The 15,648-nt window shown below is 56.3% G+C and overlaps 1 protein-coding gene across 1 annotated transcript; it reads right to left on the reverse strand.

Annotated features, from left to right (window-relative positions):
- Positions 1-1,509: 1,509 nt before the first annotated feature.
- LOC310742384 (programmed cell death protein 4-like) lies at positions 1,510-14,019 on the reverse strand. The gene is made up of 11 exons (XM_083571813.1): positions 13,859-14,019; positions 12,090-12,369; positions 11,855-11,952; positions 10,968-11,081; positions 8,008-8,229; positions 7,813-7,910; positions 5,721-5,835; positions 3,907-4,014; positions 3,661-3,771; positions 2,822-2,961; positions 1,510-2,201 (listed from the first exon to the last, which is right to left on the reverse strand). Exons 1-11 carry the CDS (start codon positions 13,931-13,933, stop codon positions 2,150-2,152), a joined length of 1,413 nt encoding a protein of 470 aa, XP_083427939.1. The 5' UTR covers positions 13,934-14,019; the 3' UTR covers positions 1,510-2,149.
- Between the last annotated feature and the right edge of the window lie 1,629 nt (positions 14,020-15,648).

Genomic DNA, 15,648 nt, shown 5'->3' on the forward strand with positions numbered 1-15,648 from the left:
TGAGTGACTGGCGCAAGGGTTTCATGGGGAGCTTTGTGGCTGCTGGGGATTTGAACCCGTGTCTCCCTCAGGTCCCAGGCCGACCCTCTGACCCAGGGGGCAGCAAACTTTTTCAGCAGGGGGCCGGTCCACCATCCCTCAGACCTTGTGGGGGGCCAGACAATATTTTTTTTGGGGGGGGGGAATGAACGAATTCCTATGCCCCACAAATAACCCAGAGATGCATTTTAAATAAAAGGACACATTTTACTCATGTAAAAACATGCTGGTTCCCTGACCATCTGCAGGCCAGATTTAGTTTGCCTACCCATGCTCTGACCACTATACCCCACTGCCTCCCATGAAGCCTTTCAGCCTTGCCTGCCTCACAGGGTTGTTGTGCGGATTAAAGGAGGAAAGGAGAAGAAACACACGCACCACCCTCGGCTCCTTAGAGGGAAAACAAAAGGTGGGATATAATGCAACATAAAGGAAATTCTCCAGCTGATCTGAGGAATGGGTCCCTCAGCTTCTCTGAACCTTTTGCCACCTGACACAGGACCACGCGAGAAGCAAGTCGCCCTTCTTGGTTCTCTGCAGATGCTGAAGCTCAGCTCTCCATGTGGCTGAGACCCTCCCTGCCTGTGGACTGTCTGGCCAGAGTGGTGCATGCTCTAGTTATCCCTTGCTTGGACTACAGCCATGCGCTCTCCGTGGGGCTCCCTTTGAAGGTGACCCGGAAACTGCAATTAATCCAGAATGTGGCAACTACACTGGGGACTGGGAGCAGCCGCCAAGACCACATAACACCGGTCCTGAAAGACCTACACTGGCTCCCAGGACATTTCCAAGCACAATTCAAAGTGTTGGTGCTGACCTTGAAAGCCCTAAACAGCATCAGTCCTGTATACCTGAAGGAGCGTCTCCACCCCCATCGTTCTGCCCGGATCCCAGGGTCCAGCTCCGAGGGCCTTCTGGCGGTTCCCTCCCTGCAAGAAGTGAGGCTACAGGGAACCAGGCAGAGGGCCTTCTTGGTGGTGGCACCCACCCTGTGGAACGCCCTCCCAGCAGATGTCAAGGCAATAAACAACTCTCAGACTTTTAGAAGACACCTGAACACAGCCCTGTTTGGGGAAGTTTTTAATGTTTGATGTTTTATCGTGTTTTTAATATTTTGCTGGAAGCTGCCCAGAGTGGCTGGAGAAACTCAGCTGGACGGGCAGGGTATAAATAATAAATCATTAATAAAAAAAACTGTCCAGTAGCGCCTTATAGACCAACTAAGTATGTTCTGGTATAAGCTTTTGTGACTGTGTCAGACCAACATGGCTACCTATTTTTATTAATAATAATAATAACAACAATAATAATATATATTATTATTATGTGCTTTTATGTGTTCTGGGGGGGTTCACACCTTTTGCAAATTGTGTGAGGGTGACGCCCGTGCCCCTGCCAGGGCCATTTTGCCCCCCCGGGCCTTTTGTCCCTGCCCCCAACCAGTCGCAGGAAGAGACGGGCACAGCCAGCTCCTTTGGATACGTTTTTATTTTTAGATTTTCCACGTGCCACCCGTTCCCCCCACCGTGCAAGGACATCAGGCCCCTCCCCGTCTCCACCCCCCACCTTATCTTCCAGCCGTGCTCACAAGATGCTGTTTTGTCTCTGCCCTCCCCAATACCCGAGAGAGCTGCTTCCCCAGACCTTGAGATTTTCCTTCCCCCCCCCACGCAGAAATTAGGGGACTGCGGAGGGGGCTTTGGGGGAGGAATTTGTGCCCTTTTGGGACGCAGCAAGGGGCTAGACCTGTTGGAGGAAGCCTGGGTCCCTAGGGAGCCCTATAGGGCCAGGAATGCCAAGGTGGCCGCCATCCCCGCTGGACCAGGGCCCCAGGCTCCCCTCTGCTTCCTGAGATGCGTTTGTGGGGGGCTGGAGAAGGGGGGCAAGACCCGGATGGGGTGCCCTGCGGGAGCGCAAGCTCCCTCGTTTGACCCCCTTGCCAGGCTGACCCGGATGTGGCGGCTGAAGCTCCCTTTCCTTCCCAGGCTGGTTCTGGTGGGGGGGCGAGGGGTGTCTGGCGCAGCCTCCTGGCCTCTCCCTTGAAGCTGGCAGGCCCTGCTGGGCTGGGGGGGCATCGCAGGGGGCAGAGGCCAGGGCTGGAATAGTCAAGCTAGGGCTTGATCTGGCCGCCGTCCCCCTCGCTGACAAAGCGCTTCCGGCCCCTAAGGAAAGAAGGAGAGAGTGAGTTGGGGGGGAGAGAGAGTGACAACACAACACACACACACACACACACACACAACCACACACAAAGCCTTTTCATCTTCGCTGCCCCAGTCCCAGGCCCCCCACCCCAAAACCCACTTGGCCACAACCATCCTGCCACACACACAGAAAGAGAAACTAGCTAGCTGCGATTCCGGGGGTTGGACTAGAGGACCTTTGGGGACCCCCCAACACCACGATTCTCTTCTTCTGACCCTCGAAAGAAGGGCAAAGAGACAAGCAGGCTTTGGGACTGGAGAGACCTAGCAAATTGCTCCGTCTCCGGTTCAGACAAACAAAGGACCCTCTCGGAAATTGGGGTGGAACGGAGGGGGCTCCAGCGCCCGTCAGACGCAAGGAGCGCATCAGGAAAGCCGGACGGATCAGGCCAGCGGCCCACCCAGTCCAGGCCGCTACTCCCACTGGTGCACATTTGCCTGTGGGAAAGCGGTCCGCAGGATCCGAGCCCCTGAGGGCTGTTTTGAGAGAGAGGCCGCCAGACCAGCAAGCGTGGCGCTCTGGACCTCTGCTCTCTCCCCGCCTGAACCCCCGAGGGCAAGAAGGGCGGAGCCTGGCCTACCGCGCAGGGCAGGCGTCTCTCAGCTGCTTGGTGATGACGCCCTCCTCAAAGCAGAGGTCCACCAGCCGCTCCAGGATGCTGTGCGCCAGCGGGACGTCCAGGCTGATGTCTCCCAGCTCATCGTACACCCGCTGGAAGCCCTGGGGGGGGGGAGGAAGCAGGAGGGGTCAGCGCGGGGGGGGGGCCTGAGGGTGGACCCCCCCCAGAGCAGCACGGCTGCCTCCCTGCCAGACTGCATTAGCATTACACCTTACCAGTCTATACGCACTTCATTTTTATTATTCTTTTTGGTCAATTATCAGGAGAAATTTTGACTTTCTCATTTCCTTAAACTTCAAGATTCAACCCAAATCTGTCAGGAGATCTGTGTTCTTACCGTACATTTAAAGATATCCTTTGAACGTTAGCCAATCTTTACTCAATTTCTAGTTAGAATTTCTTCTTCCTCTTTATTATTACAGTCATACCTCATGTTACGTTTGCTTCAGGTTGCGAGGTTTCAGGTTGCGTCCCGCAGCGACCCAGAAGTACCAGAAAGGGTTACTTCCGGGTTTCGCTGTTTCCGCAAAATGATGTCCCGCGCATGCGCAGAAGCGTGACCTGCGCACACACAGAGATGCGGATTGCGTTCTGCTCATGTTGCGAAGGGGCCTCCAGAATGGATCCCGTTCGCAACCAGAGGTACTTTATTATTTTTTTCCAATTGGTACAGCCCCCAATACCCGCAGATCTCCGGGCGCTGCACAACATAAAACCCCCATTCTCTGGCCCCTCTGGGCCTGCCTTGCGGAACTCTGGGCGGCAGCCACGCTGCGCCCCTCCCAGGGGGCGGCCCTCACCCGGTTCATCTGGTCCAGCGTCACCAGGCCCGTCTCCCACAGCACCTTCAGCAGCCGCACCATCATGGCCACGGCCGTGTCTCCCGTGGACTCCAGCACCATCAGCACCGCCTGGGGAGGAAGGCCAGGAAAGGGCTCAGAGGGAGCGGGCGAGGCCCAGCCCGGAAGCCGTGCCCAGCGGCCAAGAGGCGGGCACTGCCCGTCCCCACGCAGCACCCAAGGGCCCCGAAGGATGCCCTGCGCTACCTCGTAGACGAGTTCGTGGTGGAAGTGAGGCACCTCCAGCTGGCGAAGGCAGCGCTCGGCCTCAGAGACTTCGCCCGAAAGGAGGTATTCGCGGAGCAACAGGTTCATCTGGAAGAGCGGAGAGGGCGGTGAGAGACCAGCGAATGAAGCATGGTAAACACACATAAAGACTTGAAAAAAAGATGGGGAATCTTTTAGGATGTGTATACAGAAGCAATGCACTGAAATGAACTCACTGGCAGGATTTGAGTAATACACTTGCAATGGACAAATATTAAGAAGAGATTAAGAAGACAATGTTAATTTTAGCATATAAGGGATATAAAATTATAAGCAGAACAACAAATATGTTACAAACCAGAAAAGGAAGTTGGGGGTTAACTGAAATTGTAAAATGTAATTTGAATTTTTGAATTTGTTAAAATTTGTTGGAAAATCTCAATGAAATAATAATAATAATAATAATAATAATAATAATAATAATAATAGCAGCAGCAGCAGCAGAGAGGGAGCACTGAGCCCCACAACAGCTCAGGACAGCCCCCCCCAGCCAAGCCTAGAAACAAAGGCTGCTATTGTGGGGCATTGACACCCCCCAGGTTTTGCAAGGAATTCTGCCGCCCCCCAAGAAGGAAACGCCTTGACGTTTTAATTTGGGTCCAGGCAGGACGCAGCACCTCTCCAGACCTTCACCAAGGCAAAATTCCAGCCCCCTATCTGCCCCCCCCCCAGCCGTGCACAACAGCAGCTGCTGTGTCTCCCCAGACAGTGTCTGGCAGAACTGGGGAGAGTTCAAGGCCAGGAGACGAAAGCTTCCTTTGCAAGCGTCGCTGCTCAGTGGGGCCGGTCCCGGAAAGGGCAGCCATGCAAAGTGGGGCCTACGGAAGGTGAGACTCTGCTCCGCAACTGGGGGGCTCAGAGGGGATGCATTCTGCCCTGAAATGGAGGCTTGACCCCAAGGCTGCTCCACCTTTGAGCCCCTGGAAGACTTGCGCAGTGGCTCCTTGGTTTGCATGCGCCTTGGACTACAAAAACGCCAAACCCAGAAGTGCATGTCCCGGTTTGCAACCTTTTTTTGGCTGACAACCCACTGGGGTGGGGGGACTATGAACAAATCATCTTCTGGAGGCCCCATTGGCGAAAGCGCGCCTTGGGTCACAACCTGTTTTGGTTTACAAATGGACCCCCGGAACGGATTATGGTTGTAAACCAGGCACCCCCCACCTTCGGCCCTCCAGATGTTTTGGACTACAATTCCCATCATCCCTGACCACCGGTCCTGTTAGCTGGGGATCATGGGAGTTGTAGGCCAAAACATCTGGAGGGCCGAAGATTGCCTATGCCCGTTATAGACCAACTAAGTTTGTTCTGGTATGAGCTTTCGTCTGTTTCGCTTATTGTTACCCTTTCTCTTATCCCTGCGTCGTTCTTATTCTGCGTATCAATATTTCTATTCTGAAAGAATGTTTCTTTATATATTCTCTTACACAACTCCATTCTCTGTTTTTTGGTTTGATTTTCCTCTTATTGCAGTTAATTTTGCCATATTTAGGAATTCACAAAATTTGAGGGTACATATTCCCCTTTCCAATTTTTTGCAATCCATGCCCTGGCAGCTGCCGTTGCGTATAAGAATATATTTATCCTATTCTTGGGGATGGTCTTCTGGTTTCTTCTTAACTGATGTTCCAAATATCTTCTTTAATTCTTCGCATATATTGTTCCAAAGCTGTTTTATGTTTTCACACCCCCACCAAATACGGTGCATTTGAGCATTTTTCTCAAGCTCCCCGCAAACCATTTCTCCGCCTCACCTCCTTGATGAGATGCTTGACGGGCCTCTGTCCGCCCCCCACGCCCCAGACGTTGTCCAGGCGGTTGACGTCCCGCTTGATGCGCAAGAGGACGGCCGCGCGGTCCAGAGCAGCCCTAGAAACGGAGAACGGTTTTGTGGGGTTGGGAGGACACCCGGGAGTAACGTGGCCCCACGCGCTGCGGAGAAGGTGGCAGCCAGACATCAGGGAAGAGTGGGCAGCGGGGAGGGCGAGGGGATCCAGGGGCGTCTTACCTATAGAGGCTGGTGGTGTGGGGCGCCAGGGTGCCAGGTTTTGGGAAGAATGGACAAAATTTAACGATTATTTAGCTAAATTTGTTAAGTTAAACTAATTGGAAATAGCTTGCAGGCAACAGATTGGCTTAGGAATTAATATAAGTTAAGTGATGTTTAACATGTACAATTTTGAATTGAAAAGATATAAGGATGTTAATGGACTAAGTTAAGTTTATAAGAATCAGGATTTGGAAAGCCATTATAAGGATATGCATGGAAATTCAACCAAGGGGAAGCGAGGAAGTCACTTAACAATGTTAATAAGTGTAATTCTAAGAAGGTTATGATTTATGTTTGTTTGTTTATAACTTTGTGAAAATTAATTTGAAAAATTTGAAAAAAAAGTTTTGGAGGGTGTCAGGTGTAGGAGTGCAAATATCCAGAGTGTGGGGGTCAGGCGGGATTACTATGAGGAATTATAAAAGATGCATCAAGCCATTGTGTCCGCGATGAAAGCATGGCGTTGACTGGGTTTGACTCATTGACAATAATTTCTGATCAAATCCCGCAAGCCTCTGATTTCTGGCCATGTTCTCTACTGTTCATTTTCTACGCCTGACAGGCACGTATCAGCATTCTCAACACAGCTCAGTTCCTGCATCAGGCATCCTGGGTCATAAAGATGATAGTTAGCTTTGATGTAGCTATTGTTAGTTTTCTTAATCTTAAGGGCTAGGAAGAGAGTTCATAAGGAGATGGTAAATCCTGCCTCTCCTGTATATGACCTCCGGAGTTTCCTAAAAGCATTTCTCTTCACTTCCTCTTTGATTCACTCTGAATTACATATGCATGCTCAAGTAGGAAATTAGCTCCTTGTAGTTTTAACTTTTAACTTTGTCCCACGTTGGGGTTTTGAAATGCTCAGAGGAAATCTGATTGGTTCTTGCGTACACTGTGTAAAAAGTTCTTTTGTGAATAAAACGACCTGGGCCAAGGGGTGGAGAGGAATCATTATTATACACACTCCTCCCAGAGTCTTGCTGGTCCAGCCTCTGTGTGTATTCTTATTCATCAGAGTCCAATCCTTCCTTTGCTTTGGGAACGCCTCACCAGGGAAGAGGTGGAGGCTGGACCCGGCACCTCCTGGCATCAGCTCGCTGCCCTCACCTGCCTCCGCATGCCTCGCCAAAGCACCGCCGCGCCCAGAGCCTCTGTCTGCCGTGGCAACCATGGCACGAAGCCGCCAGCTGAGCCAGGAGGCGCAGCATCCAGCCTCCACCTCTTCCCCGCTGAAGGAGCCACCCTCCAGCCGCTGCCAGCCTCCTCCAGCCCCACAGGCAGCGTCGCCCTCCCTAAAAAACTCTGGGAAACGGGGGGGGGGTGCCGGAGGGAGTTTTGCACCACAGCGCCGGATATGCTTAAGACGGCCCTGAGTGTTGAGAATTCCGTTCCACCTTAAGGAAGAGACACGGGACTGTTGCGTGTCGCATGTCTGTAACACGCACCAGCATTGCACGCTGGGAACTTCCGTTTGTGTTTAGTTTTCTGTTTTGCTTTGGACGCGAAGCAGATCAGACGTGTTTCCTTTTGTCCTGATCTACACTGAATAGAAGCTGCTTGTAAATATGCTCCCACAGCCTCTCTGTTTGCGCACCATTTTCTCTGCTGAATAGTGCGCTCCGTCGTCTAAAGCCTGGGCCACGGATTTATGCTGCACCAAGGACCGGAGTTTGCCTGGCACACCAGCCTGCCAACTGCCCCTGTTTCCTTGGGTGCATGCCAACCCTGAGCGGGTCACACCTGGGGGCGGGCGAGGGCCCCCATCCGCCCTCCCCCCGTGAGCCTGGCCCCCTCACCGAGCGTGCTCGCAGTCCACGCGCCCCTTGTAGCGCTCAAGGAAGTCCAGCGGCAGCGCATGGTCCGCCACGGCCCGCGCGATGAACTGGCCCAGCATCTGCAAAGACGGACACAGGGGGCGGAGGGGTCACACGTCCGTCTGCCCCCCGTTCCCCCCAACCCAGCCCCCCCTCAGGGCTCGGCCTGCCCCCCACCTGCGGGGCCTCGGGGGTGTCCAGGATGAGGTCGGGGAGGTCGCTCAGCGTCCGGTCAAAGGCAGCCGCGATGTCCTCGGGGCTCATCACCTTCCCCACCAGGTCCGAGAGCAGGCGGGAGGTCAGCTCCCGGTGGCTGGCCTTGCCCTCCAGAGACAGCGCCACGGCCAGGGAGGGCACAGCCGCCTTGTGCCCACCCAGGTTCAGCTCGCGGAGCAGCTCCTGCAATAAGAAGAACAATAACTTTATTATTTGCACCCCACCCATTTCACAGGAGTGCCCTGGCAGCTCTGAGCGAGACGGGCAAGGAAGTTTTGAGGAGGCAGGATCAGTCCGCAGCCACACGGCCCTGGGGGCAGGAAATACGGCTGCATTTAAAATTGCATTTTAACCTCTTGTTTAAATTTGTTTTTTTCTTTTCTTCCCTCCCCCTCTCTTTCCCCCCTTTTATGTTTTTACTGTGATTTTATTGGTGTTAGCCGCCCTGAGCCCGGCTCTGGCGGGGGAATAAATAAAATTTATCATTATCATTATTATTATTATTATGAGAGCCTGCTGGATCAGGCCAATGGCCCCCAGCCTGGCATCCTTCTCTCCCAGTAGCCAACCAGATGCCCATTATGGGAACCCCACAAGCAGGATCTGAGCGCAAGAACAACCTCTGCCCTCCTGCCGTCTCTGGCAAGTGATATCCGGAAGCACGACTGCCTCCGTCCAGAGCAGAGCCATCCTGGCTAGCAGCCACCAGGACTTGCTAGTCCTTGCTAGTTCATGGTGGAGGCCCCATGGAGACGCCCTTGCTGCTCTTCCAGTGGGGCAGACTTGAATGCGTGTCTCCACCCCCATCACTCAGCCCAGACACTGAGATCCATCGCCGAGGGTCTTCTGGTGGTTCCCTCATTGTGAGAAGTGAGGTTACAGGGTACCACGCAGAGGGCCTTCTCGGTGGTGGCGCCCGCCCTGTGGAACGCCCTCCCACCAGATATCAAGGCAATAAACAACTATCTGATGTTCCAAAGACATCTGAAGTAAGCCCTGTTTAGGGAAGTTTTTAATGACTGAAGTTTTAATGTATTTTTAATCTCTTGTTGGAAGCTGACCAGAGTGGCTGGGGAACCCAGCCAGATGGGTGGGCTAGAAATAATAACTTATTATTATATTATTCAGTGGGGCATTCAGGGGGGCAGGATAGGCTGGTGGCCTCCATTGCAAATGAGACTCCCTTCTGCCCAGCACAGACAGGAACTTGCCAAGCTGCTCTTCTCACCCCAATAGAATCACAGAACTGTAGAGTTGGAAGAGACCACAAGGGCCATCGAGTCCAACCCCCTGCCAAGCAGGAAACACCATCAGAGCACTCCTGACATATGGTTGTCAAGCCTCTGCTTAAAGACCTCCAAAGAAGGAGACTCCACCACACTCCTTGGCAGCAAATTCCACTGTCGAACAGCTCTTACTGTCAGGAAGTTCTTCCTCATGTTTAGGTGGAATCTTCTTTCTTGTAGTTTGGATCCATTGCTCCGTGTCCGCTTCTCTGGAGCAGCAGAAAACAACCTTTCTCCCTCCTCTGTGTGACATCCTTTTATATATTTGAACATGGCTATCATATCACCCCTTAACCTCCTCTTCTCCAGGCTAAACATGCCCAGCTCCCTTAGCCGTTCCTCATAAGGCATCGTTCCAGGCCTTTGACCATTTTGGTTGCCCTCCTCTGGACACGTTCCAGTTTGTCAGTGTCCTTCTTGAACTGTGGTGCCCAGAACTGGACACAGTACTCCAGGTGAGGTCTGACCAGAGCAGAATACAGTGGCACTATTACTTCCCTTGATCTAGATGCTATACTCCTATTGATGCAGCCCAGAATTGCATTGGCTTTTTTAGCTGCCGCGTCACACTGTTGGCTCATGTCAAGTTTGTGGTCAACCAAGACTCCTAGATCCTTTTCACATGTACTGCTCTCAAGCCAGGTGTCACCCATCTTGTATTTGTGCCTCTCATTTTTTTTGCCCAAGTGCAATACTTTACATTTCTCCCTGTTAAAATTCATCTTGTTTGTTTTGGCCCAGTTCTCTAATCGGTCAAGGTCGTTTTGAAGTGTGATCCTTGGAAGGGAAAACTTCCACCCTCTCTGAAATATGCTGACACCTGAGCTTCAGGGTGAGGCGGAAGAGGGAACCCAGCTTCTTAAGGACCAAAGGGGACCTGGGATTCGCTGACCTTCGATATTGCAATTCTCATTACGGCCGGCGGATTCCTCAAGGCCACCTGCCCACTCCGGAGGGTCTCATCACTCTCTTTATTTCAAGAACCGACTGGCCCAGGAGAAGGGGAGCAGAGCCCCCGCCCTGGCCAGACTTCCCCAGCTGCTGTTCCTAATAATAATAATAATAATATTAATAATAATAATAATATTTATTTATACCCCGCCCTTCCCGGCCAGGGCTCAGGGCGGCTAACACCAATAAAATCACAGTAAAAACATAAAACACAATTTAAAATGCAGCCTCATTTTAAAATAGCCAATAAATCAAACAAAGGCCCCCTTGGCCTCACAAATGCCCCCCTCCCTCCCCAGTCAAAGCTCAGATCCAGCGTCCGATTCTGAACGAGGAAGAAGCGACCCTGTCCCTGGATCCGCTCTTTTGCCTTGGAGGGAATGGCCTCTCCTTCGCAGGAGGTTTTTAAGCAGAGGTCAGAGGGCTGCCAGCCTGGGATTCTTTAGCTGCGACGCCTGCACTGCAAGGGGTGGGGCTGGATGAGTCCTGGAGGTCCCTGCCCAACTCTACAATTCTGGGATGCCTCTTCCATGACATCCCTTCCTGCCCTCCCTCCCTCCCTTCCCCCAGAGAGCCCACTCTGGCTTGCAGCAGAATTCCCCAGTGGCCCAGGGGGCAAACATCTGAGGGGGCCCCAATCCCGGCTGCCCCCCAGAATCCTGCTTCCGGCCCCAGAATACGCACCACCACCTCCAGAGTGTCTCCGTGCTCAAAGTATTCCTTCATCATGGGCTGCACGGCCTTCTCCAGCTCCTCCTCTTCCAGCTCGGGCACCACCGTGGCGTAGACCGTGTCCCCCTGGGGAGAGGCCAGGCGGCACAGAGGGAGGGGTCAGGCTTGCACAACCCCTCGCCAAGGAGGACCCTGCCCCTTTCTCCAGAAGGGTCCTGCCAGGCACCCAGAGAAGACCCCCGGAAAGGGGGCAGAGAGCCCAGCCGGAGCAACGTCAAGCCTTCTGGAACCGGCGGCCCATGAACCCCACGGGGCATCGTCTCCAGAAGGTGTGGGCTGCCCCATTGCTGTGAGAATCATGCCGGGAGACACCCCCCCAAAGGGGCAGGGGGCCCCTCCAGTTAAAGGACCCTCGTTTCAGGTTTTCCCCGCCAGGGGCTCAAGAGGCTGGAGGAAATTGGCGGCTGGCTTGCCCTCTCCTCCTCCCCCCGGCTCGGATCCCAGGCCTGCACTGAAGGGAGGGCGCCTGTGCCCCCACCCAGGCCTGGGTGCTGCTGTCTTGCCTGCAGCACCCAGAAAACCCCCTGCCAATCGGCACCCCCTTCCCAGACCCCTTCCAAGACCCACTGCAACAGCCAGGCCTGGAGATCCCAGCGGGAACTGAACCCAGGACCCTTGGCCCTCTCCGTGCCCGCTGCCTGGCAATGGGGCTGGGGTCCTTCACCATGCGTTTGACGATTCAAGTTCTATGCTGCCAAGGGGTCTCTATGCCCCCCTGCAGGCTGTGGGGCAGGAGGGACAAGGTCTCCCATGGCAATGGGGCACGTGGCCTCGGGGTGGGGAGAAAGGACAGCTGCCTGGGAAGAACCCCCAGGCCCCCCTCCTCCGGCCCAGGGTACCTGTGCCACTTCGTCGTAGTTGGGGTCCCGGGCGTCCGGCTCCTGGTAGCTGTAGACCACCCCGGGGGCCCCCCACACGCCCTTGCCCCCTGCGCCACCTAGACAGAGAGAGAGAGAGGTGGGCTGAGCGCTGTCACCCAAACACCACCCCCCAAGAGGGCTGCAGCCATTCCGGCCGTTGGCAGAGCCTGCAGCGGGCACAAGGAGGCCGGGGTTGTGGGGTGGGCGTGGCTACCTTTCTTGGGCAGCCCCCGGCCTTTGCCCATGCGGGATTTGCGGTCGTGGCTTTTGCCCTTGGGGCTGCTGGGGTCGGGGAGGGGCTCCCCGCCTTCGGAGAGGGACTCGCGGTTGGAGTCGCGGGAGGACGTCCGGCGCAGGCGGCGCTTGGCTTTGGCCTTCAGCCGCGCCTCGTGCAGAGCCTTCTCCTGCAGGGTCCACGCCCGGGGCTCCTCCTCGCCCCCGTCCATCAGCTCCCCCGCCAGGTCCTCGTCCTCATAGTCCGCCTGGTCTGCCCCCTGCAGGCGGGGGGGGGGGGGGGAGAAGGCAGGCTGAGAACCACAGGGGAGCCATGCCGCGGCAGGATCAGGCCCAAGGGGGCCCAGCCTCCTGGTACCCGGCCAGGTGCCCTAGAGGCAAGGAGCCCCCCCAAGAATGCCCAAAGGGGATTTGAGTCTGTGCCAAAAGCTCCTCCCCTGACCCACGCTGCCCCCCAAGTCCAGGCGCTCCTGCAGCCACTGCTCAAAGCCACATCCGGCAGTTGCAACACCCCCTGCCCAGAGATATGTGCTGGCATTGAAACTACGTTCCTGGGGCTGAGCCTGGTTTCAAGGGGTCCTGGGCCCCCCACATCCCTCCAAAAGCCCCAGGGCAGGGCGTCTGTTTGCACCCCAGCCATGCCCAGGGCTGCCTCCTGCTCAGAAGTGAATGCATTTCAATTAATTGATTGTGATTTTATCTAAACTGTGTTACTTTTGTTGTTAGCCGCTCTGAGCCCGGCTTCGGCTGGGATATAAATAAAAAATTATTATTATTATTATTAGAGGGCCCCGACTGTCCAAAGAGAGGGAGCAGCCAGAGATGGGGAGGGGGGCACACGCATGGCGCCTCCGCCAGACTTTGCAGCACCAGCTCAGCCCACCTCAGGGCGCCCAGCTCTGAATTACTCAGCTTTTTTGCTCCCCTGCTCCAACTTTTGTTTATTATCTTTGCTGTTCTTCTTCCTAATTGCATTGCTATCCCGCCTTCCCCCCCCCCCCGGAGCCCAAGGGGGCCTCGTGCTTCTCCCTTTCCCCTCCCCACAACCCGGCTGGCACCCAGCGAGCTTCCTGTCCCGGAGGGGGGATTGGGGCCCAGCTCTTTCCAGTAAAGTCCGCCTTGACGCCCTTCCCCAGGCGCCGATCCCCCCCCTGGGCCCCGACGGGCGGACGCGGGTCTCGCCCCCCTCGGCCCGGGGAACCGTGCCAGGGCGAAGGCAGGGCGAACCCGGGCAGAGAAGCCTCCCGAGGCCGCGAGGGGCGGGGCAGCTGGCACCCCGACGGGCAGCGGCGAGGCCAGCCTGGCCCCCGACGGCTGTCCAGGGTCACGGAGCGCCCCCCCCCCGGCGCCGGGTGGGGGGCACCAGGGCACCGGGGGTCCTTTGGGGTCGCAGGAGGGGGCGCCCCGTCGACACATGTCTCGCCCCCCCCCCGGCGCAGGGACCCTCCGGAGCGGCGTCGGGTGCTTGGGTGCCAGGGGTCCTTTGGGCTCGCAGGAGGGGGCGCCCCGTCGACACGTGTCCCGCCCCCAACACATCTCGCCCCCCGACACGTGTCTGGGCCCCCAGCTGGCGCAGGGACCCTCCGGAGCGGCGTCGGGGGGGCGTCTGGGCACCTGGGATCCTTTGGGCTTGCAGGAGGGTGCGCCCCATCGACACGCGTCCCGTCCCCCCGACCCGTGTCCGCCCCCCCCCCCTGGCGCGGGGACCCTCCGGAGCGGCGTCGGCGTCGGGGGGGGCGCGCTACTTGCCCGCAGGGAGGGGGCGCGGTCGGGCCGCAGGAGCTGTGCCGAGCCGGCGGCGAGGGCCGAGGCGGCGGCGGACATGGGGGCGAGCGAGGCGCGGCGGCGGCGGCGGAGGAAGGAGGCGGCAGCCGGCCCGGAGTGCGGCCCCGTCGAGCAGCCCGTCGGCGCGGCGTGGCGTTGCGGGGCTCCTGGCTGGCTGGCTCGGCGCGGCGGCGGAGGAGGAAGTGCGCGGGCGGGCGGGACGGGCCTGATGGGACTCGTAGTCCCGCTCGCCCCGCCCCGGAGGCTGGCAAGGAAGGGAGCCGCCCCGTCGGCTGCGGGAAGGCGGGGAGAGCCGGGGCTCCGACGACCGAGAAGGCGAGCTTGGCAGGGGACTCTCTCAACGGGGCGCGAAAGGGAGCCTCCAGGCTTAGAGGCAGCGGACCTTTCAATGTCAGGGGCAGCAGGAAAAGGCTGCCATCATCATCATCATCATCATCATCATCATCATAATAATACCCCAGGCATCTCGGCAGCTTCCAACAAAATATTAAAATACAGTAATGCATCAAACATTGAAAGCTTCCTTAAACAGGGCTGCCTTCAGATGTCTTCTAAAAGTCTGGTAGTTGTTTTTCTCTTTGACATCTGGTGGGAGGGCGTTCCACAGGGCAGGTGCCACCACCGAGAAGGCCCTCTGCCTGGTTCCCTGTAACTTGGCTTCTTGCAAGGAGGGAACTGCCAGAAGGCCCTCGGCACTGGACCTCAGCGTCCGGGCAGAACGATGGGGGTGGAGACGCTCCTTCAGATATACTGGACCGAGGCCGTTTAGGGCTTCAAAGGTCAGCGCCCACACTTTGAATTGTGCTTGGAAATGTACTGGCAGCCAGTGTAGGTTTTTCAAGACCGGTGTTATGTGGTCTCAGCAGCCTTTCCCAGTCACTAGTGTAGCTGCCACATTCTGGATTAATTGTAGTTTCTGGGTCACCTTCAAAGGTAGCCCCACGTAGAGCACATTGCAGTAGTCTAAGCGAGAGATAACCAGAGCATGCACCACTCTGGCAAGACAGTCTGCGGGCAGGGAGGGTCTCATCCTGCGTTCCAGATGGAGCTGGTAAACAGCTGCCCTGGACACAGAATTGACCTGCGCCTCTATGGATGGCTGGGAGACCAAAATGACCCCCAGGCTGCGCACCTGGTCCTTCAGGGGCACAGTTACCCCATTCAGGACCAGGGAGTCCCCCATACCCACCTGCCTCCGGCCCCCGCAAAACAGTACTTCTGTCTTGTCAGGATTCAGCTGGCCCTGATCCCATTTGGGGTCACTCTAGAGGCAGCTGCACAGCCACTAACGGAGGGCAGGATGCTGGTGGCACCGGCGGACTTTGGGCTCTCCAATTCCAGCAGCGCCAGTGCCGTCATGCCATCCTAAAACTGCCTCCCATGCCGGATTGCACAGGGGGCCTCATCCTGCAGCCAGCTCTTCCCTGCTTTCTTCCTCGTCTTTTCAGTTGGATCGAGAGCAGCAGTGAATGCACTTTTCAGGTTTCCTTGAAAATGCCTTGGGCCCCCCTCGCCCAGCATCCCAGTCCCCCCACGTCCAACCAGAAGCCTGTCCCCAGTGCGGCTGCACAACAGGCATTCAGGGGCAGCCCTCCTGGCTGGTAGCTGTCGGCAGCCGTGCCCCCCTTGGACTTGCCTGATCCTCTGGGGACAATCTTCCTTTGCCCCGGCTGCAACGAAACATGCCTCTCCCCTATCGGTCTCTACAGCCACAGCAGGCGCTGCAACCTTCCTAGCGTTGGACTTCACACCCC

Source organism: Podarcis filfolensis (assembly GCF_964270895.1).
Source record: "Podarcis filfolensis genome assembly, chromosome: 9".
Lineage (NCBI taxonomy): Eukaryota > Metazoa > Chordata > Lepidosauria > Squamata > Lacertidae > Podarcis > Podarcis filfolensis.

What these genes read in the sequence shown, in the direction of transcription:
- LOC310742384 (XM_083571813.1), bottom strand. Translation starts at nt 13,933, where the DNA reads ATGTCCGCCGCCGCCTCGGCCCTCGCCGCCGGCTCGGCACAGCTCCTG. An exon ending in ACTACGACGAAGTGGCACAG is followed by an intron (nt 11,082 to 11,854) that starts GTACCCTGGGCC and finishes GCCTCTCCCCAG; the next exon opens with GGGGACACGGTCTACGCCAC. An exon ending in GTGGACTGCGAGCACGCTCG is followed by an intron (nt 5,836 to 7,812) that starts GTGAGGGGGCCA and finishes CTCCGTTTCTAG; the next exon opens with GGCTGCTCTGGACCGCGCGG.